Here is a 27142-nt window from a genome sequence, read left to right on the forward strand (position 1 = left end):
ATATGACCCTTAACTTTCAGAGCACCACCCTCTAAGGCCAAGTGCCAAACTCTTAATGGCGTTCCCACAGTGACAAGGAGGGGATGTTGGTGCCACCCAGAACACATCTGCCAAGGCCAACACAACGTTGTCTTTGTAGGTACCTATGATCATTAATGTTATAATGAGGATGCTCTTAATAAGAAGAGGAATGGTTTTCTTTTTCTTTAAGTAGAAGTGTTTTGGATTGTTATTTTTTATTTTGGCATACCCATGAAAAGATAAAGTGAAATTATGTGACCTGGAGAAGAGAAACTATGTCAAAAGGATGCCAGGCTTTCCCCTCATAGCTGGCCAGGAGTGATAAGTGTAGGTCCATGTTTTGGGAGCTGCTCTGGGGTAGCCACAGATGGATGTGGCTCCACGTGTAGTGGTCCTCAAAGTGTGGGCTAGCGATCAACCTCTGGGAGGTCTTTATGACCTTTTTAGGAGGTTTGTGGGGTAAAACTATTCTCATAAAAACACCGAGAACCTATCCGCCTTTCTTACTCTCTTTCTCTCATGAGCATACAGTGGAGATTTCCAGAGGCTACATAATATGATAACACAAAAGACTCAATGTAGAAGCAGATATGAGAACTCTTTTTTTCTCTATTAAGCCAGATTTTGGAGAAATTTGTAAAAATGCAAAATAATGCAACTCTTCTGACTAAATGTTTTTGTTTTAGAAGATACGGTTACTTTAATTTTTAATATGATAACTATCAAATATGAGAGCTATAACCCCATGAACAAAAGCTCTTAGAATCCTCAATAATGTTTAAGAATGTAAAGAGGTGCTACGACCAAAATACTTGAGGACTGCTAATCTGGTGCACTGACTTTCAGACTTTTTACATATCTATGATTTAAGTAATGTATATGAGGATGTATACATATGTATTTCACTTTGAATAAAGAATTTTAAATATATATAATATATATACTAAATATATATATTTAAATATATGTAATATAAATACTTAATATGTTTAAATACATATTTATCTTTAAAATTCTTTCTTCAACTGGAATTGGGTTGGGGGCTCAGAACCCTGCCAGTCTGCCTTCTCCCCACTCTTAGAGGGTAACGAAGAGCCTGGGGACTCTGCACAGTTCCTAGTTTGGAAATCACAGCTTTAGTCTGACATCAGCATTTTGCAGATCAGGAAACATGATCCCAGAGAGACAAAGTGACTTAACCAAGTCTCCTGACCCTAAAGACTGCTTCTGAGTTTCTCACTCAAACAAAAGCAGCATACCTAACCAGCAGACCTAACACCTGTGATGGAGCGAGGCAGGAGCAACCTGTACTTCGAAAAGGACAGCTCTGCTCCAGAGAGAGAAAACTAAGGGAGTCACAGACCCAACTCCTCCACTGAACCCCTTTCCCAGAGCTGCTCAGAATCTTTCTAATTCTAGACTAGAGGTCTTTATGTCCCTGTGGAACTGCCTGCTTAAAAACCAGAAGGATGAATGAATTCAAGAGAAGGTGACAGACTGAGGCTTGGGAACTCTTGCAGCAGTTACAACTACATAGGGCCTGAGTTGCTAAACTGAGGCCTGGGAAGCTGACATGCCTTAACCTAGGGGTTCTTGAACTAGGGTCCGCAGAACTCCAAAGGGTATAACTTATGTAAACACAGATTGGGAACATGTATCTTTCTTCACTAATTTCTAACTGAAATCCCTTAGATTATGTATGTAAACAAAAGAGCACAGTAATTTTAGTAGTGCGCATGAGGTTTTCAAAAACAGAATCGACGATATTTTCATATCACATTAAGAAATCGTAGTAGATATCCCAGAAGACTGTTTATGCTGCTCATCACATTGAAGTTTCGATATTATCAGCCCCATGGTTAAGTCTTGTTATTTAAGGTGATAATTTAAAAAACATCTCATGTATTACTAAATTTTTATTTTTTTTACATGATAATTCATTTTTTTCTATTTTATACATATTAGTGTATATAGGTCAATCCCAACCTCCCAATTCATCCTTGCTCCCGCTTCCCCACCCCCATGGTGTCCATACATTTGTTCTCTACATCTGTGTCTCTATTTCTGCCTTGCAAACCAGTTCATCTGTACCATTTTTCTAGATTCCACATGTATGCGTTAATTTACCAATTTGTTTTTCTCTTTCTGACTTACTGCACTCTGTATGACAGTCTCTAGATTCATCCACGTCTCTACAAATGGCCCAATTTCGTTCCTTTTTATGGCTTGGTAATATTCCATTGTATATAGGTACCACATCTTCTTTATCCATTCGTCTGTTGATGGACATTTAGGTTGCTTCCATGACCTGGTTATTGTAAATAGTGCTGCAATGAACATTGGGGTGTATATGTCTTTTTGAATTATGGTTTTCTATGGGTATATACCCAGTAGTGGAATTGCTGGGTCATACGGTAATTCTATTTTTAATTTCTTAAGGAACCTCCGTACTGTTCTCCATAGTAGCTGTATCAATCTACATCCTCACCAAGAGTGCAGGAGGGTTCCCTTTTCTCCACACCCTCTTCAGCATTCATTGTTTGTAGATGTTCTGATGATATCCATTCTAACCTGTGTGATGTGATACCTCATTATAGTTTTGATTTGCATTTCTCTAATAATTAATGATGTTGAGAATCTTTTCATGTGCCTCTTGGCTATCTGTTATGTCTTCCTTGGAGAAATGTCTATTTAGATCTTCTGTCCATTTTTTTTATTGGGTTGTTTGTTTGTTTTTGAAATGGAGCTGCATGAGCTGTTTATATATTTTGGAGATTAATCCTTTGTCTACTGATTCGTTTACAAATAATTTTTTTAAATATTTGCAAAAGTGTATTTTAATATAATAGGATTCCTTTACAATAGTATGCATTTTACTTTATGCATTTAAGAACACCATTCTTAGGAGGCTTCCATAGGTGCCACCAGACTGTCAATAGGGCCCTTGACACTACGAATGTTGTAAACCCTTTCATGCCTCACTCAGAGACTTGGCAATCAGGATTGTCTAGTTAGAAATCTCCTGCTTGAGCATTTTGTAGCAACCAGAGCCAACTTCTACCAACTTGATGATAATATAAAATATTTCTCAAATATCAAGTAAATAACTCTTTGCTCCTGGTAGCTTTCCTGGGTTAATCAAAAGATAGCTGACAAGTTTCCCATCTTTTTGACCAAGGGATTCCTGTGGTTGTTTTCCCACATTTCACTAGTTGCCTAGTTAGTGCAAGCCCTCATCCAAAAGCCTCTTATTTTGACAAGTAGGACAGTAAGCCAATGTAACAATATAATTGTTCTGTAGCCTTGTGGAGGCATTGAGACATGAGTATACAAGTAGAAACTGGCTTCCTGGTGAAAGAGAGAGAGAGAGAGAGAGAGAAAGGAAGGAAGGAAGGAAGGAAGGAAGGAAGGAAGGAAGGAAGGAAGGAAGGAAGGGAGGGAGGAAGGAAGGAAGGAAGGAGAAAGGTGGGGGGAGGATAAATTAGGAGTATGAGATTAACAGATACATGCTACTATATATAAAATAGATAAGCAACAAGGATTTACTGTACATGTGTTCTCTGTGTGGGAACAATATTCAACATCTTGTAATAACCTATAATAGAAAATAATCTGAAAACAATATAGATAGCTGAATATACATATATACATACATCAGTTCTATATATATACATCAGTTCTACATATATATATCTGAATCTCGTCAATCTATATCTGAAACTAACACAATACTGTAAATCAGCTATACATAAATTTAAAAAAAAAAGAAAAGAAAGAAAAAGACACAGAAAGTAAACACATTCACCTCTAATATACTCACTTTCAAGTAATACTAAAAGTAAATACCCCTGTTGAACATCAGTATATAGTTTCTTTACCCCAAATTCTAACCATCTAGTGTTTTAACCAATAGTGTTGCACATTCTGTTTTTGCCACAGTTGATGTGTTACCAAATATAGTAACGTCTATGATGATTAAAAAACAGTAACCATCCAAGTACACTCTCCCACAACTAAACCTAAGAAAAACCCACGCCAGAGGCATAAGGAAAAGGGTGAAAAACCATAAATCTGATCATTCATTTGGTGGATCACCCTGCAGGAACTCTGATGCCAAAGAGAACAAGACCAACTCACAAGGGTTTGCTGAATAAGAAGTCTTAATGCTGAAGTGAGATGACCCACGGTCAAATTACCACAAAATTCAAAATCTCTTGTAAATCCGCTTGTTTATTTTTCTTTGGCATATAAATTGCATGCATTTGTGTGAACTGTGATTATATACATTAGGCACAGAGTAGAGAAATAAGATTTACACATTTCAAAGCACACCACAGCAAAAATAAGTTATATTTTACATTCAAACTCCTTCCTTCAACTTTGCCTGCTTAAATCCCATCCTAACCCTAGTCCCGTATGCTAAGGACTTCTGCTAGCCCCTCCTCTTGTTTTCAGATGAGTTGACTCTTCCTTTCTCCTTCCCATGAGGCTACTATTCCTAATATGCGCGTGTTATCTTCTTACTTGTCATGATCACTTCTATCCTCGTCATCTGTTCTCTCTCATCTTTCCTGCTTACCTTCCCTGCAATTGCCTTTTCTTTCCCTTTTCTCATGCTCTCAGCATATTATCCCATCTCCCTATAACCAACTGGCAGATGCTCTTTCTGGATACTTTTCTGAGGTGTTAGTTAGCTCTAGGACCTGAGCTGTCCTGGAAAGCTGGAGGTTGTATATTTAGCAAGAGTGGGCCCACCCCCTAATTACACACATATATACATGCGCACATGCTTCATCATGGACCCAGTGCATCTTCAGTATATGTATGATGAGCCATTAGTACCATACTAATCACAGGGAGACATCAAGGTAACCCGCCGTTTTCCACACCTCCCTGCTGCCTATCCCACAGGGCTAAAACATACACAGAACATAAAACAAAACTAACAAAATATTTTAGCCATACTGGTCATGAACCAATTAGCAACACACAATAATTTTATGAGCATGAAGTATATGTAGTTTCAAAGCCATTCGTAGTTAGGATCTTGCTTTAAAAATTCAGAGTGTTCTCCATGTCAATGAAGTGAAATTATGTAGGCTGAGGTTTCTGTTGGTCACATCAATGTTTAATACCTGTTGGGAACCAAAGAAAAAGTATTGGGCATCTGGTGATTGAAGGTTCCTGCAATCAGTCAAATCAGATACAAGCCAGTGGTCCATATACATTTTCATGAGCCATTGCCTAGCTTCCAAACTGCCCTCAGATTTTCAGGTGAGAAGGGTGTTTCTTAATCCCTTAGAATACAAAAACCATTCAGTGTATAGGGAAAAGACGACAAGACCCTAAATAGTGAAATACACAACCACTGCAAACAATTGCACAAATTGGAGAAAATGTTCTTTACATTCCTCAGAGCCCTCCTTGTATTTCCTGCTTCTCCTGTTCCCTCATGGTTCCTTGATGATTGCTCAGTAAGAGTCTGAAAATTCAGAGATTTTTCTAGGCGAATACTTTCCGTGAAGTTTCACCACATGTGCAGCAGCCAGCTTGTGCGTCGGCAACAAAATTGGGCAAAGTCCTTTATAAGCTCTTGGTAGAGTTGGGGAAGTTGGTTGACAAGAAAACCACAAATATGAGGAAACAAATAAAAAATGCAAAACTGAAGGAAAACTTTCGTTTCAGGCCTTGTCATCAGGAAGGATTATGAAAGAAAAATATTTCTGGTATTGGAACCGCTATACTGCATGTGTCTTGCAAGCAACAGCCTTGGAATTACTGTGAACAATTAGCCCTCCTAAAAATTGTGCACACGCGAACGTCATTGTTATTACTGGTATTATGAATAGATGGACTGCAAACCACTTAAGAATTATTTTAGAAAGGAATATGAATCATGGCTGACAGTAAAATCAAGAAAATGCTACGATGAAAACTTGTATAAAGGATGTTAGTGGCTTTGGAGAAAATCCCGTAGACAGCAGTGAAAGAATTTTTACAAAATGACGTATCACCAACACCAACGCAGTGCAGAAGAACTATCTTAACCAGTTCATGCCACATATTTTTCTTCTAAATAATAATAAATCAAATAAAATAATGTAAAATGTTTACATAGAAATTTAAATCATAAAAGAAAAATATGTGATACAAAATAAGATATTTCTAATATTTCCTCACATTGTTTACTCTTCTAAATTACTTTGATGCAGATTTATCAATGTCCATATAGCTCCATCCAACACTTTCCTCTGTAGTATCATATTTTTAATTTTTTTTCTTTTTTTAAATAGTTTTTATTTATTTATTTATTTATTTATTTAGGCTGTGTTGGGTCTTTGTTGTTGCATGTGGGCTTTCCCTAGTTGTGGTGAGCAGGGGCTACTCTTTGTTGCAGTGCACAGGCTTCTCACTGCAGTAGCTTCTCTTGTTGAGGAGCACGGGCTCTAGGCACATGGGCTTCAGTAGTTGTGGCACTCAGGCTCAGCAGTTGTGGCTCGTGGGCTTAGTTGCTCTGCGGCATGTGGGATCTTCCCAGACCAGGGATCAAAGCTGTGTCCCCTGCATTGGCAGGCAGATTCTTAACCACTGTGCTACCAGGGAAGTCCTGTAGTATCATATTAAAATGACAAAAATCTCTGCTTAAAGAAATTTTGTAAAACTTTCTGTATTTTTTAAATAGAAGTTTTAAGTGATAGGAAAGCATTGCATCATACTTTTGTAATCCTTTTTTCTTTCTCTGTGGCATGTGACATAAAGGAGCAACTTTTAATGGATGGTGTCTTATAATTGATGAAATACAGTAGTTCAACCTGCCTGGGAAGTAGATCTCTAAGGCAGAGACAAAGTTTTACATAGGTTTGCAGACAAGAAGACATACATGACAAGCAAGGATCCAGACCAACAATTCCAAAGGATGATAAATGCTGAATTTTCCCTTCATCTCCATGCTGTCCACTCTGACACACTGAACACAGAGGGATTCTGGAAGGGCTTTGCAGGAGAGGTTGTCATTTGGGAGGGAAGCAGGCAGGAATTGCACTAGCTAGCTCAGGGTTGAGAAATATCATTTGGACTTTTCACTGGTTACAAACCTGTGTTGTAGAGTTGTAGGAGAAGGTGGGTGTTATAACCACGCCATTCACAGAGATGCTGACACTGGAAATGGAGACACTGCCCACTCCCCAGATCTCAATGTAGCCCAGTTTCAAAGGGTTTGTATCGCTGATGTATTTGTTGAACATTACATGACTGTGCATCATATTCTGTCAATTGGAGATAAAAGAAACCAAAGGGTAAAAATAGTAAAAATTGTTCAAATTTTTTACACCCTCTTTTTAGGTACAAATGTAGACCATGAAGTAAAACAACTTAAGAGTCCCCATCTTGTGACCTTGGATAATGAGACCATGATTTTAGCATTCTACCTCCTGTTGCCAGCTACCATCCAACTTTGCATGGGTTAAACACTGGTAGGGTCTCTAGAATCACCCCAACTCTAGGGAGACAAAGAATCTCAGCTATCAGGAACCTTATATTCCACATGTGAAGAAGAAGTCACAAACTACACTGACCATTTCTGGAAACACAGAAACAATCTGTCCATCTGTGTTTGGTGAATTAGAGTAGGTTACTGATGAAGTATGAATGGGTTTAATCACAGAAAGCTTCCTGGGAGCACATTATATCTCTTTCTGAAGTCTAGAGGAAGGGAAAGATGCAAATTAGTAAGATGAACTGTGAGGAATTCTAGGTGGTGGTTTATGTCCTTATGATTTCCAGAATCCTAGTAAGCTAGTAGAACTCTATATTCTCCCTTCATAGCACAAGTCACACTCACCTGGCTGACGGAAAAGTGGGCCAGGTAATAGAGTCCTTTTCCATATGTATCTGCAGACAAACAACAAAGTAAGCATGATCTGGAACTATGCTCTAGAATCGCTTACCTGTCTTGGTTGAGAAAGCAGGGATGATTTTTGTTTGTGTTTTTTAACTTATTTTTCTTCTTTCCACAGTTCTATTTTGGGAGATTAGTCAGACTCTGCCCCCAACCTCAGTTTACACAAAATTTTTGAAATGAGTATATACAGATGCCTCTGTCTAACAGAGTCACCCCATACGACATAGTTTTCTAACATCACTCTTAATCCACTGCTCTTCCTTGTGGTCTGTTATTCCCAACATCTTGGTAGTTTCCTCAGAATTTTCAGATTCCTTCTGCTAGAGACACACATATATGCACACATGTGCATGCACACCCACACCACAAACACCAAGACTGGTGTACAATTGGTCAGTTTACTTTGAGTGGTACTAGGCAACTTTTTAAATGCAATCTCCAGAAAAGAGACTTCTTTGCCTTTTATCCTTAATTTATACACACAGGTCCAGGGAGACGGTCCTTCAAGGTGGACTAGCCAGAGTCCTGTTACAGGTACTCCCACCCCACACCCTACCTCTGAGGCTTTCTCACTCTTCCCCACATGCTTCCCTCTTTCTAAGTTGCTTATCACTCAGCCAGAAGGCATCAGCTATCCTCTAGAGCTGTGCTGTCTGAGATAGTAGCCATCAGCCAAATGTAGCTATTTAAACTTAAATTAATTACAATTAAATAAAATTTAAACTTCAGTTGCTCAGACGCACTTGTCATGTTTCAAGTGCTCAATAGCCACATATGCCTAATTGCTACCATATTAGACAACACAGACATAGAACATTTCCATCACTGCAGAAAGTTCTATTGGACATCCCTGGGCCTAGAAATAACTAATGGTATTTGAGACATCTTCCTGAGAGTTTACTAATTCCTGTAAACTCCTAATGGAAAAGTCCCCCCAATAAATAGCACAGCTGGTAGAGGCATTGCCTCTCTTACTGGGACATGCAATTAGGGAATGTGCCCTTGAACATAAACCACATAAGGAAGTATAGCTCAGCTGGCTATAGACAAACTTTCCCTATGGCTCCTATACTGCTGTTTTCCACAGTGGATTAAGACAGCTGGATAATGGTGAGAGATTGAGAATTATGCTTCACATACATGAGGCACAAGGATCACATATTATACACTTAAAAGTAACAAATGGCTATATGCACAATTGTCTTAACAGAAAAGGAAATAGCAGCCCTATAAGATATCCAGGAACCTAGCCAATGGTATTGACATGAATGAATCCAAGATGGCCCTTACTCACCAATGCTTTGCCCATCATCCCAGAAGAGCCAACCTTCAGCAGTCCCCGCATCATCCAAGGCAACCTTGAAGCCCATGAATTTTTGACGGCTGCAGCGAGGAAGGAGAGAGGCATTGTGTAAAAGCAAAGTCACAACCACAAATCAAGCATTTTCATAAAAACAAAAAGGAAGTGCTTCATGATATAAAGACTGAGTACTGGGGTTCCGGAAACTTGGGCTCTAGCTCTGTTCTGTCTCCATAAGCTCTATGACTTCATGTCAGGAATGAATGAATGGATCAAGGGGAATTTTCCTTTAAGGCTCTATAAGTTCATAAGAGCTCTACAATCTCTACCAAAAACTGCAAGCAATCTCACTGGCTTCCCTCCCGCCCCCACTGTGAGGAAAACCCAGTGTTTCAATCTTTCTTCTTTCATGACCTAATGTCCTAAATACATGTACAGTGAGTTCTGTTTACAGATGTCCTAACTTCTACAGTTTTCAACTGAATTTTTGTAATCAAATGAGTAGGGCTCCAAGAATTTTGACATCAGACAGACATGGATTTTAGTCCCTGCTCAACTACTTACTATGTGACTCTGAGTTAATCATTTAGTCTCCTGAAGCCTCTCAATTCATCTGCAAAATGGGGATAACAGTACTTAAACATGGGGCTTATTTTTCCTTTTGTTAGGAAAAATAGATAATCTCCAAACAGAAATCTCCATATTAGTACAGTTCTAGGCACAGAGCAAGCATTCACCTGCTGTCAGCTATTATCAATTATATTATACAGGTCTAGAATACACAGGTTATATATTAGGTCCAGAATTTTTAAACATTGCATATGACTCTCAGTCTCAGTTGCCATATGACTTACACAATTTTTCAGCAGTAATTTTCTTAGCAAAGCATCAATTATGATCCAGACAGTCTTTTAAAACTAGCATGAACCCTGGTTGCTCCTGTTTGACTTTCATTTCGTGTCACTAATTAGACCTAACATCTCACCCACTTAGATCTAAAATAGCTGTTAATTAAGAATTGTTCAAAGAGCACAGAATCCAGAAAAGGCTAAAACACAAATAAGCAAACAAAAATGTTTAGCAAAAGTGCTTTTGGGCCTGAGGGTGAGGTTTACAGGTTGGTGGGCTTCACCAGGCGTGGGAAGAAGAGACCTGGCATTTTCATTCACCTTAAGTGGGTGTTCTGTGCAGGCTCTTGCCAGGGCAGGATGTAGCCCCCACGGACATGAAGATTAATGTGGTCAAGAGGCGCTGGCAAGGACTTCCACTCTCCCCAGGCTTGAATGTCCACACCCTGTGGGCCAAAAGAAGGTCAGAGATGATGGAGAGAACACATCTGCCTGAGCAACACATTTACCAGACATCTTGTCCACGCCCAGAACCTGATGCCTGTTCCACACCTGGAACCTGCTGCCTGTTCAGGACCTGTTACCACACTTTTCCATGCTCACCCAGTTGCTCTGTGGGATCTTGAGCTGATGTCCAGGCATTATGTCAGGATCCTATGTCTTTTGGGGCTTCAGTACACACCCACTGAGATCATAGCTGCCTCTCACCCTGCCCTCACCCACATCCTGTTTCTGCGCCAGGGAGCACTGCTAGAGGAGGCTTAGCGATTCTTTTGTTTCTTTCTATTTGGCCCCTGATTCACTCCCCACAAAGGCACATCTAGACCTTCCCTTTGCTTTCTCCCGCCTCTGCCTCCATCTCCCTCCACTGCCCCACTCCTTGCCCTCACCAACTTCACCAACACCTTTGACTTCTACTTGACAGAAATAATTAAAGTGAACTGACTTATTTCACAAATCCTTATCTGTAACTCACTATATCTTTCTTTATGTTTCACATCTTGATCTTGCCTCATGTGTACCAGGAAGAAGTGTGTCTCACCCCAAGCCATAAACCTCAGTTCCTAAGAAATCATCCTTCCACATGTTCTCAGCCTACAGCAGGGCTTCTCTAATTCAGCACTAAGGACCTTCTGGGCCAGATAACTCTTTGTTGTGGGGACTGTTTGGTGCTTTCTGGATGTTGCCCAATGTCCATCCACTAGATGCCAGCAGCATCTCCTCCACCTCCTACCACATCGTGACAACCAAAAAGTCTCCAGACATGGCCAATGTCCCCTGGTAGGCAAGTTCCCCCATTTGAGAGTTGCCACTCTAGAGATAAGGAGCACAGCTACCATCACATTTCTTCACTTTTGGTCCCTGATGTTCATTTTATACAGATTTGATCTATATCACATTCCCCAGGGCAGACTCTGCTTCATGGGCTGCGTCAGGACTCCATAGTCTACAGGACTTAATACAAATTCCAGCCCATATCTCTGGGCTTCTTCAGTTTTCTTACTGATACCATGAGAAAACTGAATTATATGCTCTCTAATGACATTTTATTCCAATATCTTATGAATGTTGGACTTTTCCTCTACTGTTTGCTCTACCTTCAAGTAAAACTGTCATATCTTCCTATCAAATTATTTCTCTCGATTTTTTTTTCATTCTACTACACATTGTGGCTAAATATGATATGATACCTTCTCATGATTTCCTTTCCAGTACCTAACGAGTCACAAGCTTGTTTATTTTCCTTTAAATACTTTCTGACTGAGCTAGCCTAACAAATTCCTGTTATAATATCCATAAAGACATGACTATGAAATCAAATCTAAAAGCAGCACTATTAATATAAGAAAAGACAACCTAATGTGACTTTGTAAAGGGGAATTTTCATCAACTGCATAGTCACTGAATATGATTGAGAAGCACTGTTTTAAAAATCTGATATATATTCTACATTATAAACAAATAAACAAAATGGCCACAAGTGAAGGAGATAAAAACTTTGATTCACAGACAGTCTGCTCTTAATCTTTACTAAAATAGGTAATCAATAAGACAAGTCAGAATACTTCCATGTCTCTCCCTCTCCCAAATAGCCTACAAACTATAGTGCCCAATATGACAGAAAGGAGAGAGGGATGGATAGAAAACAACTTCATGGCATGTTCAGTCACACAGGCATGACTGAGACAGGCAAAAGCTCTGCAAAGAGCTATCAGCTGCTGATTTTGCAGCTTGAGAGTCTGAGCAGAAGATCCAGCCCTGGCAGAAGCACATCAGCCTGAAGGCACCTGCCCCTTCATCAAACAAGTGCAGTCTAAAAGCCAAGCAGTAAGGATGGCTTGGTGCTTCTGCAGTCAGGTAAGCATAGGAGAAACAGTGCAGGATGGGAGTCCACAGCTACCAAGGTGGCGACAGTAGGAGGAGTCATGATCCCAGGAAGTGGGAACCATGGAGACAGGGAGATTAGGAGTCTTACGTTCTTCCCCCACCGTTCACTCAGGCATTTGCTCACTCCCAGTTCCGCTGGACAAGTAGCAGAGAAACTGGGCAAAAATGGTAGCTCTCAAGACAAGCAGGGCTTTCTTATTTTTTGCCTCTCCTGCTTTCCATCTCTTTGCCTTTCTGTTCTACTTTCTGGGTAATTTCCTAGATTGTAACTTATAATTTCTTTTTAAACAAAATGTTTAATTCCTGCATCATGCCTTTAATTTCCAAGGACTGCTTTGTGAGTATGCCTTATGCTTTCTTATTTTAAGCATATCTTATCTTTCTGAAGAGATAAATGTTCTAGTTAACTTCTTAATAACATATGTACAGAAACATATACAAATAACAAGTGTGCAGCTCAGTGAAGTTTTACCAAGTGAACACACCCATGAAACCACCACCTAAATCAAGAAGTGACTATTACCAGCGTTCCAGAAGGCTCTCTCATCCCCTCTCATAATAATCACCACACCAAGGCAGCGACTATTCTGATTTCTACCGCTTTTGCCTGTTTTCAAACTTGTATTTCGTAAATGGAATCATACATTCTTTACTGTCTTGTATCTGGCTATTTGTGCTCAGAATTCTGCTTGTGATGTTCATTTTCTTCATATGTGTAGTGATAGTTTATTATCTTCATTGCCCTATAATATTCAGTTTTTTAATACTTATCCATTTTACTATTGATGGATATTTGGCTTTCAGTGTTTTGCTACCTTACAACTTATACTGCTATGAAACATTCTTGGACTTTTTTTGGTAAAGATATATACACTCTAGGAATAAACATATAACATTATCATTTCTTCCCAGATAGATATTAACATATATATAGTTATACGAGGGTGGGTGAGTCAAAAATTATTTGTACTCCGGTTATATTGAAACTTCTGTTGGCCATGCTGTCTTATCAGTGCTTTCCATTCAAAGCTACTGTCTCCCCAGTCACTGATGTGCAGGTGTGAACGTGTTACATCAGTTCATTTGTAACTGCGGTGCAAGCAAAAGTGGATGCCCCACTTGTGATTTGTGTGAAAGAAGAGCAGCACACAGTGATTCATTTTTTGTGGTCTGAGGGTGTACCTGGTGTCGTTAGTTATCAAAAACTTTGTACGCAACATGGGGAAAGTGTTTTGTCACTAAGAAGTGTGTATGAATGGACACAGAAGTTCAAGGAAGGTCACACAAGGGTTAGCCATCAAGAAGGAGCCAGGTTCCCATCTGATGAAGAAGTGAAGACAGTGGTGCGTTTGTGGCTCACAGCTCAGCCTAAAACATTTTTTAATGAGGGAATATGAAAGCTTGTTGACAGATGGACAAAGTGTATTGAAAAGCAAGGGGATTATGTTGAAAAATGATGTATTTGTCTTTTCTAAAAGTTAATTAAAATAAATTCTACAGCCAGAGTGCAGAAAATTTTTGACTCACCCTCGTATAATTAACTGGTGTATATTAATTATATAATTAACATATAATATGTAGTTACATATGCTATATGAACTATATAATTTTATATTATTAAATAATTAATATTATAGTGCATAATTTATTATATTCTATAATTATAGTATATATTAATTATAATATTAACATTAACATATAACATATAACATATAATGATGTGATATATAATATAAATATTAAACACAATGAAAATTCTCATGCAAGTTTGCTTTTATTTTCTGAATTGACAATATTGTTTTAATGTAATCTGGGAGACTATATAAAAAGAACAATCAAAAACATTTCTGAAAAAGGATGATGATACATTGGTCTACCATATATTAAATTGTATTATAAATATCCAATCATTAAAAATGTTCAGAACTGACAAAATAAGCAATTCATAGGTTAACAAATCAAAAATAGAAAAGGAAAAAAGAGACTTTTCAGTAAATTCTACCATATATAAGAACAGTATATGATAACAGAAGTTTAGCAAAGCAAAAATACTGGGAAATAAGGCTGTATCTTGACATTTCACTATTTACCAAACGCATTCCAGTGACTCAAAAAACATTAATTTTACTATATAAAAGTTAAAATTTCTATCTAAAATTATAAATAATTAAAAAGCAAATGACAAAATGGAAAAATATTTCCAATAAATATGGCAAAGTGTGTAACTTATCAACTTAAGTGTGTAAATATCCTTTAAAAATCAGTACAAATACTTTATCTTAATAGGAAAGTGGCAAAAGAATAGAAAGGCCATAGAAGTATAAATGGCCTATCAATGGCCTAACCCTAACCCTAACCCTAACCTAATGGTGAATTTTACTTTCAATTTTCCAATGTTTTTTCTTCTCCAATGTTTGAGCTTTTACCGGTGGAGGTATTTTTACTTTCCTAATGTATTTCTGGCACCCTATATGTCTTTCAGGGTACCTTTCCAATCCCATATTCCCTTGATGTCTTCCATCCTTTAACCAGTATACCTGCATGTCTTCTACCTCTAAATTTGTACACCACGTTTTAACATTCCACAGTGTTCCTTTTATCAAATAATTAACTTGTTTCTTCTCACACGACCAGATGGCAGAATAGGTCTCATACTCTTTGTGTTTCCTCTAGAATAGGGATTGACAAACATCATCTTTAAAGGATCAGATAGGATATATTTTAGGCTTTATGGCCCAGATACTCTCTGATGAAACTACTCAAAACTACTTCATTCTAATTAAACATCAAAATTTTATTTTTTTTCTCAATGGCTTGCTCCATCAACATTTGCTTTCCTACATGATTTCTTTTGTCTCGGAAAGAAGCCAAAAAAGTTGAGGAAAGACTCAACCAAAGCTGTTTTCTATTTAAAAGCCATGTATAAAACCAGGAAAAGTTTCCAGGAAATTTTTCTCTTCTTTGATAGCCCTCACACTTCACTTTCTTTTATATGGTATATATAATTCTGTACATAGGTATCAGTGTTTATAACACGCAAACATTAGCTCCAGATTAGACAGTGAGTTCCATAGGGAAACTTTTCCCATATTCCACACCCAGAGCTCAGTAAGGTGGTTTACACCTGGGCGAGGCTGGGACTACAGTGAGATATGTGAGGTGCCTAGGGTGCAACATTTAAGAGGGCACTTACTCTCAGGGTCCTGCAAACACAGAGGCCGCCTTAAAAAGGAGTGCCTCCTTAAACTGTGTGCCCTAGGTGCCTTACTTGCTTCACCCTGGTCCTAGCCTCACTCAGAAGCCTCAGTGTACTCAGAACGACTGTCTGTTGGTGAATGGGGCAGTCAACATGCAAACTCAGGACAAAGGCTATATATACCATACTCACTTAAAGGAAGTCGGCTGCTCCCTCCAGGAAAGCCCTCACTGGGAAGCACAGAGCAGTCTTAACCTACTGCCAACCAGGGGATAGATCCAGCTCAGACAAAAAGGGGGTGGCAGAGAGGATTCAGGGCTCCATAAGACAGAGAAGAAAAGGAACAAAATTTCCATTGTCCTTGTGGGGTTTTCACCCAAGCCCACTAGAAATGACTTGGCTGAAAGGGCCCAGAGCGCACTCTGCCTCTTGTCCTCCTGCTGCTATCCTTTTGCTATATTTCTAGTTCTCTGCTTGGTTCTGCTCAGAAAAGTCAGGAGAGGAGGCCTAGTTAGAGAGGGAGGAGACACTATCCTTGATTCTTTCTCAAGAATCAAACTCTGACTTGTCTGTGTCCCTGCAAAAGAACACTGCTTGTAGCAATTTACATTCCCACCAACAGTGTAGGAGGGTTGCCTTTTCTCCACACCCTCTCCAGCATTTACTGTTTGTAGATTTTTTGATGATGGCCATTCCAACCATTGTGAGGTGATACCTCACTGTAGTTTTGATTTGCATTTCTCTAATAAGTGGTACAGCCACTGTGGAGAACAGTATGGAGGTTCCTTGCAAAACTAAAAATGGAGCTACCATACCCAGAAATCCCACTCCTAGGCATATACCCAGAGAAAACCATAATTTGAAAAGATACATGCACCCCAATGTTCACTGCAGCACTATTTACAATAGCCAGGACATGGAAGCAACCTAAATGTCCATCAACAGACAAATGGATAAAGAAGATGTTGTACATATATACAATGGAATATTACTCAGCCATAGAAAAGAAGAAAATAATGCCATTTGCAGCAACATGGAAGGACACAGAGATTGTCATACTGAGCAAAGTAAGTCAGACAAAGAAAGACAAATATCCTATGATATCACTTATATGTGGAATCCAAAAAAATGCTACAAATGGACTTATTTACAAAACAAAAGTAGAATCACAGACATAGAAAACAAACATGGTTATCAGGGGATAAGGTGGGAGGGATAAATTGGGAGATTAGGATTGACATATACACACTACTCCATATAAAATAGATAACTAATAAGGACCTACTGTATAGCACAGGGAACTCTACTCAATACTCTGTAATGGCCTATAAGGGAAAATAATCTAAAAAAAGTGGATATATATATGTATGTAATAACTGATTCACTTTGCTGTACACCTGAAACTAACACAACATTGTAAATCAACTATACACCAATAAAAATTAAAAAAAAAAAAAAGAACACTGCTTGAAGTTTCTTTGGAAGACTCTGTCTTTCCAACTGAGTCTCTGGGGTTCAGTCAGAAAAGTTATATGACAGAGAAGGTTGTGTTCCTGCCGCATTTCTAAATGCACTTGCATTACACCAACTCACAAGAGTCGGGCCTTTCACATACTGCCTAAGACCTTGTTTAGCTTAGGAAAGTACATATAACAACCCCTCTTTGGGCATCTATGTTATAAAAGAAGATATTATGTAAAAAGATAAAGAGGAAAACACTCCTAATACTTATGAACTTCCAGTCTAGCAGAGAGGATATAAACAAAAACCAGAGTTTCCAGCACAACTTCAAGCGTTTATTAGTGTCTGTCATTATACACCACTGTGAATAGTGGTACAAGGAAAGATAAAAACTAACACACAAAGAACACCCACAAAGAGCCAGTCACTGCAGGAGATGCTTTTATGCATTTCACAGTAACTCTGAGGGAAGTGGTCTTTCTCCATGTGGAGGTGAGAAAACTGAGGCTACAAGGTTAAAAGTGACTCATCCAAGATCACACAAGTGGGTTACAGAGCCAGAATTTAACCTGAGGTCTGTCCAATTCTAAAGCCTGTGTATGCTACCATTTTCCCAGGTTGTATAGAAACAATCAGAAAAACTTACCGTGTAGTAATCATACCAGCGGGCTCTAGGGAAATATGCAGTGACATTTCTGGCGTTCTAAAATTAAACAAACAAAAAAATGAGGCATAAGCAGTAGGCTGTAGGGCAGAGTAACTTATTTGCATAGTAAAGGAGCTGAAACAATAATAATGGCCTTGGCCCCACAGGTCTCTTCTCTCTACAGGTCACAGAAGTTAGGAAAGGCTCCCTTCCCTGTCCCCTTCTCAAACTGGGGAGATTTGCCTAACCAAAAATGGTGTTTCTGTAAAATCCTTTGGGATCTGGGACTTAAGAAGGGGGAAAAATCATCATTTGCTTATAGACTTATCCCATACCTTCTCTAAAGAGACAAACTGAGGTTGGGTGTAGAGCAGAAAAAAAATTTATAGGTTTATAGCACCAATACTTCAGAAATTGATTGGTGCAATACGTTTTGGAGAAGATCTGGTTAACTAATATTTTAATCAGAAGCCTAATCATTGATAAAGGAAGTAAAGAAATGGCTGCCTGAGGACCTCTTTTGGAGGAAGGGAAGGGCTAGCCAGCAACAAGATTATACACATTGCTGCAAACAATCCTCCTGAAAAGGTTTGTTTCTATGGTGACAGAGGATAGCAAGGATTTCCTTATAATACTGCCCCCGCCTGACTCACCTCATTTCAGTTAAAGAAGAAATGACTATATCTTCAAATATATCCTAGGGTTTTTTCCTTCTTGATTGTCCAATGAATCAAAATTTGTTACACTGATTTTTTGTTTTTGTTTTTTCTTTTTTTTTTTTATTTTATTTTTATTTTTATTTTTTTGTTGTTGCACTGATTTTAAAGACAAGGGAGCTGAGGACCAGAACACCTAAGTGATGGACTTCAGCTCAGAGGCAGAATAAGAAACCACATCTCAGGACCCCACCAGAGGAGGCCTCTTCTCCTCGACTAGTCACTGGCCTCATAGCTGGGATCCTCTATTCATCAGAGGCCTCCAAACTCACAGGCTCCAGGACAGGGCTGACCAGGAAGGCTGGGCCCAGCAGGAACTGACTGTCTACATCCCAGGTCACCTGGTCTGACACAAACCTGGAGAGGGAAACCAAGGTACCACAATTAGGACCCCTACAGGACACCAGGTTAAGGCCTTGAAGAAACTCGTCAAGTTCAGACCCAAACTGGAAATTCATCTGCGTTCTTTGCCGTCTTTTATTCTTTCCCTAGGTCTACCTTAATCGGATACATACTCACTTTCTACATATCATGTTCTTCAAATCCCAGAAATGGTTGCATTTAGACATGTTCTCACCTATCAGCATCTCCATGTTTCTTAACCACGGCACATTTTAAAGCAAGAATAGCCTCCATTTCTCAGATATCCCCTCGGAATGCCTTCTTTCATGACCTAGCTACTATAAAAGATAGGTAGGTTTTTACATGCCCAAATTAGAAAGAAATTATTCTGTGTTGTATATCATTTTGAAATTTTTCAAAAAAATTCAGTAGTCTTTTACCAAAGAGCTAAGGTGTGATTGACACCATGATAAAGGAGTCATAACATATGGTCTGTGCCTAGAGAGCTTCTGGCAAAGGCAATCATGTCTTTAATTTAATTTGGAAGAACTGTTTCCTTTTCAACTGCCACCACATAGAATAAAATTATCATTCAGTCATTGGTATCGTTACTAGACACTCACTCATGGAGAAGAGGCCGGACGACAGTGCTGCCCTCCGTGTTGGCCCTGTACATCAGGGTGTACAGATATGGCAACAGGGTATATCTGGTCTGCAGGACACTTCTGGAGATAGTCACAAAGGTAGCATCCCAGGACACTGGGTCTTGCCTCTAAGGAGAAAAAAGGAGTTTTCAGGGCTCACCTTAGGGGACCTGGGGCACTTAAGGAGGTCACTGAACATTTATACCATATGAAGATCAAACATAGCTAAGTCAAAGATAACTATAGATGAGACTCAGAGAATATTTTTAATAGACCAAAAGAGGTCATTGAAGCTTTCCCAGGATAGTTGAAAAAAATTCCACATAAGAAATTGGGGGGTGGGGGGGGTGGAGGAGAGGTATATATTTAGTACAATGCCCAAACCAAAAGAATACTGAGAAATATGATTCATTGAAATAAAATGATTTTTTTCATGTACTTGTTGGCTATCTGTATATACTGGGGAAAATGTCTGTTCAGTTCGCCTGCCCATTGTTAAATCAGATTTTTTTTTTTTTTTTTTTTTTTTTTTGCTAAATTGTAAGAGTATCTTATATATTTTGGATATTAACCCTTTATCAGATATATACTTTGCAAATATTTTCTCCCATTCTGTAGGTTGTCTTTTCATTTTGTTGATTCCATGCAGAAGCTTTTTAGTGTGGTATAGTCCCACTTCTTTAATTTTGCTTCTATTGTTGTGCTTTTGGTGTCATATTGAAAAACAAATTGCCAAGAACATTGTCAAGGAGATTTTTTCCTATGTTTTCTTCCAGGAGTTTTATGGTTTCAGGTCTTAATCTATTTTAAGTTAATTTTTTGTGAGTGTGGTAAGATTTGAGTTATTTTTGTGAATGTGTCTGTGATTATCTCATTTTACCAACATCATGCATTAAAGAGACTATGTTTCCTCCACAGTGTATTTTTGGCTCCCTTGTCAACTATTAATTGACATTACATGCAAAGGTTTATTTCTGGGCTCCTGATTCTGTTCCATCGGTCTATGAGTCTATTTTTAAGCCAATACCATACTGTTTTGATTACTATACCATGTAGTTTTGATTACTATAGCTTTGTAATTTAGTTTGAAATCAGGAAACCTGATGCCTCTAGCTTTGTTCTTCTTTCTCAGGACTGCTTTGGCTATGCATGGTCTTTTAGAATTCCATACAACTTATAGGATTTTTTTTTTCTATTTCTGTGAAAAAATCCATTAGAATTTTGATTGGAATTACATTGACTTAATAGATGGTTTTTAGTATGGACATTTTAACAGTGTTAATTCTTCTGATCCATGAACACAAAATATTTTTCCACTTGTTTCTTTCATCAATGACTTATAGTTTTCAGTGTACAGATCTTTCACCGTCTTGGTTAAATTTATTCCTAAGTACTTTACTGTGTTTTGATGCTATTGTGAATGGGATTGTTTCCTTAATTCCTTTATCAGATATTTCACTGTTAGTGTATAGAAATGTAATCAATTTCTGTATGTTGATTTTATATTGTGCAAATTTACTGAATTCATTGATTAGTTTTTAAGTTTTTTTGGTGACATCTTTAGGATTTTCTATAGATAAGAGCATATAAACTGTAAACAGAGACGATTTTACTTTTTCCTTTCTGATTTGATTGCCTTTTTTTTTTTTTTTTTTTGTCTGATGACTCTGACTAGGACTTCCAGGACTATGTCGACTAGAAGTAGTTAGAGTGGGAACCCTTGTCTTGTTCCTGATTGTAGAGAGAAAGTTTTGAACCTTTCACTGTTGAATATAATATTAGCTGTGGGCTTGTCATATTATGTCTTTATTATGTTGAGGTACATTCCTTCTATACCCAATTAGTCGAGAGTTTTTAATCATGAAAAGATGTTGTATTTGTCAAGTCTTTTTATTTCTGCACCTATTAAGATGATCATATGATTTTTATCTTTTATTCTATTAATGTAGTGTATCACATGATTTGTATATATTGAACCATCCTTGCATCCCAAGGTTAAATCCCACTTGATCATGATGTATCATTCCTTCACTGTGCTATCAAATTCCTTGTGCTAATATTTTGTTAAAACTTTTTAGAACTATATTCATCAGGGATATTGACCCATTTTTCTTTTCTTGTAGTATATTGGCCTCTTTTTCTTTTCTTGTAGTGTCCTTATCTGGCTTTAGTATCAGGGTAATTCTGGTCTTGTAAAAGGAGTATGGCAGTGTTCCCAAACCTTTAATTCTTTGGAGGTGAAAAGTATTTGTATTGAGTCTTCTTTAAATGTTTTATGGACTTCACCAGGGAAAACATCTTGTCCTGGGTTTTCTTTGTTGGGAGATTTTTGATTACTGATTCAATCTCCTTGCTCATTACTGGTCTGATCAGATTTCTATTTCTTCATGATTCAGTCTTGGTAGGTTGAATGTTTCTAGGAATTCATCCATTTTTTCAGGTTGTCCAATTTGTTGGTATGTAATTATTCATAGTATTCTCTTACGATCTTTTATGTTTCGGTGATATCAATTATAATGTCTCCTTTTTCATTTATAATTTTATTTATATTTCAGCCTCCTCTCTTTTTGTCTTAAGAAATTTAGCTAACGGTTTGTCCATTTTGTTTATCTTTTCAAACAACTAGCTCTTAGTTTCACTGATCTTTTCTATTTTCTGGTCTCTATTTTATTTATTTCTGCTCTGATCTTTGTTATATCCACTCTTCTGCTAACTTTGGGCTTAGTTTGTTCTTCTTTTGCTAGTTCCTTGAGGTGCAAAGTTAGGTTGTTTATTTGATATCTTTCTTTTTTCTATAAACTTCCTTCTTAGGACTTAGAATGGTAGTTATCAGGCACTGGGAGGTGAGAAAAATGGGGAGATATTGGCCAAAGAGTAAAAACTTCTTGTTATAAATTAAATATTTCTGGTGACCTAATATACAGCATGGTGTCCATAGTTAACAATCCTGTATTATATACTTGAAAGTTGCTAAGAGCATAGATAGTAAATGTTCTTACCACAAAAAAGAAATGGTAATTATGTGAGGTGATGGAGGTGTTAACGGACCCCACTGTGATAATCATTTCATGATATATATCAAATTTAGAAAAAAAGAAACAGGAGGTTTTAATGGTTTTTAAGATGTCCTTGGGAAATATAGACTATATTACTTGTAGTTCAAATGGGGGAGTCTGTGTCCTGGTGACACAAAACTTTTGAGCTCTGAGCTCAATGTCCTACCCTGGTCCCAATGGTGTTGTGGTTCCTAGAGAAGGGGTAAAAGGCCCCCAGTTGCATCCAGCGAGCACACATTTCATATTCAGCATCTTGAAAGAATCCACAAATATCTGCTCCTGTCTGAAATGAGATAGAATAAAATGGGCCTGTTAATGATTTCTGAAAGATGTCACCACCTGCTTGGTGATTAGGAGTGATCCAAAGGACACTTACATATGATATGCCAAAGAGGCTAAACTCCATCATGCCTGCAACGAGAACCACAGCTGTGTCAGACAATGCATTCATGACCTGCCTCCTCCACCTCTCTCCTCAGAGAAGCCTTGATCGAAGACCCCGACTCCTCTCCCCCCACCCCCAGCAGCCCACACACCAATGATAGATTTCTTCAGCTGGTCCCACGCAGCCGTGTTGTCACCCAACCAGTGTCCTCCCCAGCGGCCAGAAGAGGGGAAAGTGGAGCGGGTGACAACGATCCCTCGCTGTCCTGTCACCTCCTGCACAGCTCTGCTCGGGTAGGAACAAGGGGGTGATTTAGGGCAGAGCAGGGGAGGAAAGGCCACAGAGCTTCTCCTCCCAGGGCTCCTTAGCCTAGGGCGTGGTGATAAAATATCTCCTGCATCACAGAAGGGAATATGGAAATCTGAGCCATGAGGTCCCCACTGATGCCAGATGATGGTGATAATATTAAAAGCTGTGCCTTTACATAATGTTTTACAATGTTTTATCAAAAAAGAAAAACTTCTAAACTCAGTGGATCACCTAAAGATAATAGGTAATCACTAAATCTTGCTATTTATTTGCTCAATACACAGTTTTATATATGTGGGAAAGAAGGTGAATTCCTTTATGAGGCTTTCCTTAAGCTACTTCTTACTAAGCATTGACTGAGCACACAAAATGGGACAGTGATAATTCAGAAGAACACAAGTTGGCTACCCAACAACAATGACAACAAATAAATCCCAATAGAGATCAGTCACTTTTGAAATAAAGGAAAGAGATATCCAGTCCCCTGTTTCCTTATAACAACTAAAGCTATTATAGCATCATCCACACTGTGTGATAATTGCCCATGTCTGCATGTGTACTTCCTCCACCAGGACTATTGGACCAGGCCTTATTTAAATCTGTCCTGCTAACTAGGATCACAGGTTCTGGCTCCATGATCATGAGTGTTTAATAAATGAGAATTGCTACAGAGCTATAATTAAAGTCTTCTTAACTCTAGGAAGAGAGAATGAAAGGATGAGCAGGGTAGCTTCCTCAGTCCCTGGCTGTCCCTGCAGGCTGTCCCGGCTGGAGAAGCGAGATGATGACTCACTCGTATGTGGGTCTGGTCTGGGCCCACCCGTACAGGTTGTGCACGTCGTAGTGCCGCACCGGGGAGCCGTCGGGCAGGAACTGCTGGCTCTCCATGCATAGGGTCTTGCTGCTCAGGCCCTTGTCCCTGGACTCCAAATCTGAGGAGAAAGATCCAGTGATGTGAAATCCACCCCTGCCTGATCGTGTTTATCCTTGGCCTCTCTTCATGGGATTGGGACTTTGGATCATAACACTAACTTGACCCCTATATGGGTCCCTCTCCATCCCAGGGGCATGGAAACAGGCCCGGCTCTGAGCTACAATAGCACCTGCAGGTGTTTTCAACATCCAGGGTTCCCCAGGAGAAAACAGGGGCATGGGGAAGCATGCAGTTGTCAAATACTTACTGCATGACAGGCTCTTAACATGTATGTTATTTTATGTAATTCTTATCATAGTTCTATGAAGAAGGTATGATTATCCTCCTTTTACAGTTTAAAAAACTGAGATTAGGAAATAGCAAGTCATCTGCTGAAGGTCACACCACTCATAGAGAGTATAACTCCTGGAGCCAAGATATGCACACAAGTACAACACCAAAGTCACTGACTCCATGATACGGTGAGGCTGTTACTTTCCACCCACTGGTGATGCAATATTTCTGTGAAGGGTTTAACATGAGCCTGAAGAAGTAAGACACTTAGCTGTAGAATCATTTAGAGACACCACTACAGTTAAGTGTTTTCTGAAAAAAATTTGAGAAATTCACCCAAAGGGGCCAATAACTTGCCCACGCCCAACTGAGTAAAGTTCTTGGAGTGTGTTTGTCTTTGGCCCCCTCAAAACCAGAGCATCAGTCAGGATGTCCCTGAACATCAGGATAAATGCCTGGCTGTTGAGCTCTTGTGGGGCTCACTCCCTACAGCCATGGTGCTGCCAGTAGAGGAGGCCAAGGGTCCTTACGTGGCATGTAGGGAGGGTGGTTCAGACTGGCATCCTTGCAGCCTGGATGGACTGCCCCGTTCACGAAGCTCGCTGGTTCATTCATATCCTAGAAATGTGAAACACAGGAATGCCTTACTTTTAAAAAGAATTACATACCTTCAACTCACAGACAAGGAAGCAGAGAAAGACTGTTCCCCGTCCAGTAATTTCATAGATGTCAGCCCAGGGAGATTCGTCAAATCCAGCTTGAAAAAGATCAGTTAAGCCCTAAGAGTGACTGGCTAGAGATTTTGAAAAAATTCTCACTCAGGGTGTGAGGCAGGCTCCGTTTCAAGGAATTGCTGGTAATCAGCTTGAAATTTTACAGCAAGAACTTCAGACAAAGTACAAGGTATAAGAAGTATGAGAATGCCCCACTCCTGATTGAAGGAACTGCAGTCTGATAAGTCCAAAGTCTTCCTTGGATGACTACTACCCCTTTCGATTAAAGGTCAGTGATATATACGCTTAGGCACATAGAGATAGAAACACACCGATCCCCCTGTACACAGACACAAGCACACACTTACGATCCACATGCCGTCAAACTTCAGGCTCTTCTCTGGATCCTGTGGATTGGTGTACATTTCTCTCAACTCCCTCTTCCACCATGTGATGGTTGAATTACGGAAAAAGTCTGGGAAGGCCACATAAGCTCGGTATTGCTGTAAAAAGTAAATATAATTTATTTGTCCCAAACAAATATATTAGACAGGAAACAGGCATTTCCTGAAAGCTTAACTCATGCAAAACCTGTACTGTGTGGTGATAGTTAATCCAAACAGAGCTTATGTAATGATCTTGGCTTATTCGAAATACAGTGAGCGCAAAGAAAAGAAATGAGCACAAATGAGACACCCTCCTATCATTTGGAAAGCATCCATGGACTGTTTTCCTTTTTGCAGCAACATGAATGGTAGCCATCAACACCTTGAGAACTCACTATTGCATCTGTTAGACACCCACCCCTCAACTTCCATCCTGCAATTTCCTAAGCACTCCTCAAAGACAAAGCATGAGCCAGAGAGACTGCAGCTTGAAAGAAGCAGATAGCAGCTGCATTGTGATAGCAGTTGCATTGTCAACGGGTTGGAAAGAAACACCCAGCTGATCCTCTTCTGTCTCATTCCCAGCAGGAACAAAGGGTGAGAGATAAGATTGCATTTTATTACATGAGACTAACTGATATGCATCTGGGTTTCCTATGGTTTCAGAATCACTTGAAAAGTGCTGTGTGTCAACTAAGTTGGGAAGTTTCAACTCCCCTGTCTCTAATCTTCTTCAAATTATAAACACTGTGTCTTTATTTTAACCTGGAAAATAAAGGTGTAACTCCTGAACTTTAACCCTTTTGAGAGCAAGGCCCTTGCTGACCTTTGTACTTCCTAGCTGTGCTGAGTTTAGAACCTGACATAAGTGTTGAGAGCATAGCTGTGAATTCACACCACTTAGCAACAGCAAATACTCGTAAATTTCTATATAGCGATGAAGCTTGTTATGGAACTTTATGGTCCTTTGTATGTCTCAGTAAATTGGTTCTTCTGTGTTCATCAGTGCATTTCAAGAGTTAAAAAGCTAAATAATGCTGGTGGCAAGGGTGTGGGTGGGGAGGAAACAACAGAAAGAGCGCTTGGTCTAGGGAAACTCCAGTTTCCAAGAATTGGCCTCAAAGAAATGGAAACAAACCGACCCTGGAACTGAAGATTAACTGTACCTAAAACAATCAAGATGACGCTGGTCAGACCACTGATGATCAATTTCAAGATGACTGTCAGAGCTGACTGTATTGTTTCTGCATGCAGCCCCCTCCCTCCGTCTATAAAACTCTTGCCCCCGATTGTCAGGGGTGGGGAGAGTTGGCCTTTGGACAGGCGTCCGCCCTCCCCCCCAGTTACCAGCATCCAAAATAAAGCAAACTTTCCTTTCCACCAACCTGGTCTCTTTATTAGCTTTCGAGCGGCTGGACCCCACTTTCGGTTTCACTGCCTAACAGACACTGCGACCGCCTAATGAAGTATTTCTCTTCAGGGGCACAACTGGCATTTAGGGAGGAGAACTCTGGTGAAAAATCGCCTGCAATCAGAGCTATGGGCATCCCTGGTCACTGCCCACTAAATGTCACTTGGTGCTCTCCTTGTGATAATCAAAACTGTCCCACAGATTTCCAAATGC

General features: G+C 39.2%; 1 protein-coding gene across 2 annotated transcripts in view; it reads right to left on the reverse strand.

Annotated features, from left to right (window-relative positions):
- Window positions 1–4238: 4238 nt before the first annotated feature.
- The window catches only part of MGAM (maltase-glucoamylase), a 77855-nt gene continuing 54951 nt past the window's right edge, over window positions 4239–27142 (reverse strand). For both annotated transcript variants that reach the window (XM_057732735.1, XM_057732734.1), the window contains exons 34-47: window positions 25501–25635; window positions 24950–25037; window positions 24006–24144; window positions 23055–23188; window positions 22895–22929; window positions 22685–22801; window positions 19442–19590; window positions 18749–18833; window positions 17761–17817; window positions 10391–10515; window positions 9216–9304; window positions 7862–7911; window positions 7116–7286; window positions 4239–5156 (exon numbers count right to left, since the gene is read on the reverse strand). In XM_057732735.1, coding sequence (XP_057588718.1) covers window positions 5082–5156; window positions 7116–7286; window positions 7862–7911; window positions 9216–9304; window positions 10391–10515; window positions 17761–17817; window positions 18749–18833; window positions 19442–19590; window positions 22685–22801; window positions 22895–22929; window positions 23055–23188; window positions 24006–24144; window positions 24950–25037; window positions 25501–25635 — 1449 coding nt within the window. In that variant the 3' untranslated portion in view covers window positions 4239–5081. The remainder of the gene's footprint in view (window positions 5157–7115; window positions 7287–7861; window positions 7912–9215; window positions 9305–10390; window positions 10516–17760; window positions 17818–18748; window positions 18834–19441; window positions 19591–22684; window positions 22802–22894; window positions 22930–23054; window positions 23189–24005; window positions 24145–24949; window positions 25038–25500; window positions 25636–27142) is intronic.

Source organism: Hippopotamus amphibius, chromosome 4 (assembly GCF_030028045.1).
Source record: "Hippopotamus amphibius kiboko isolate mHipAmp2 chromosome 4, mHipAmp2.hap2, whole genome shotgun sequence".
Lineage (NCBI taxonomy): Eukaryota > Metazoa > Chordata > Mammalia > Artiodactyla > Hippopotamidae > Hippopotamus > Hippopotamus amphibius.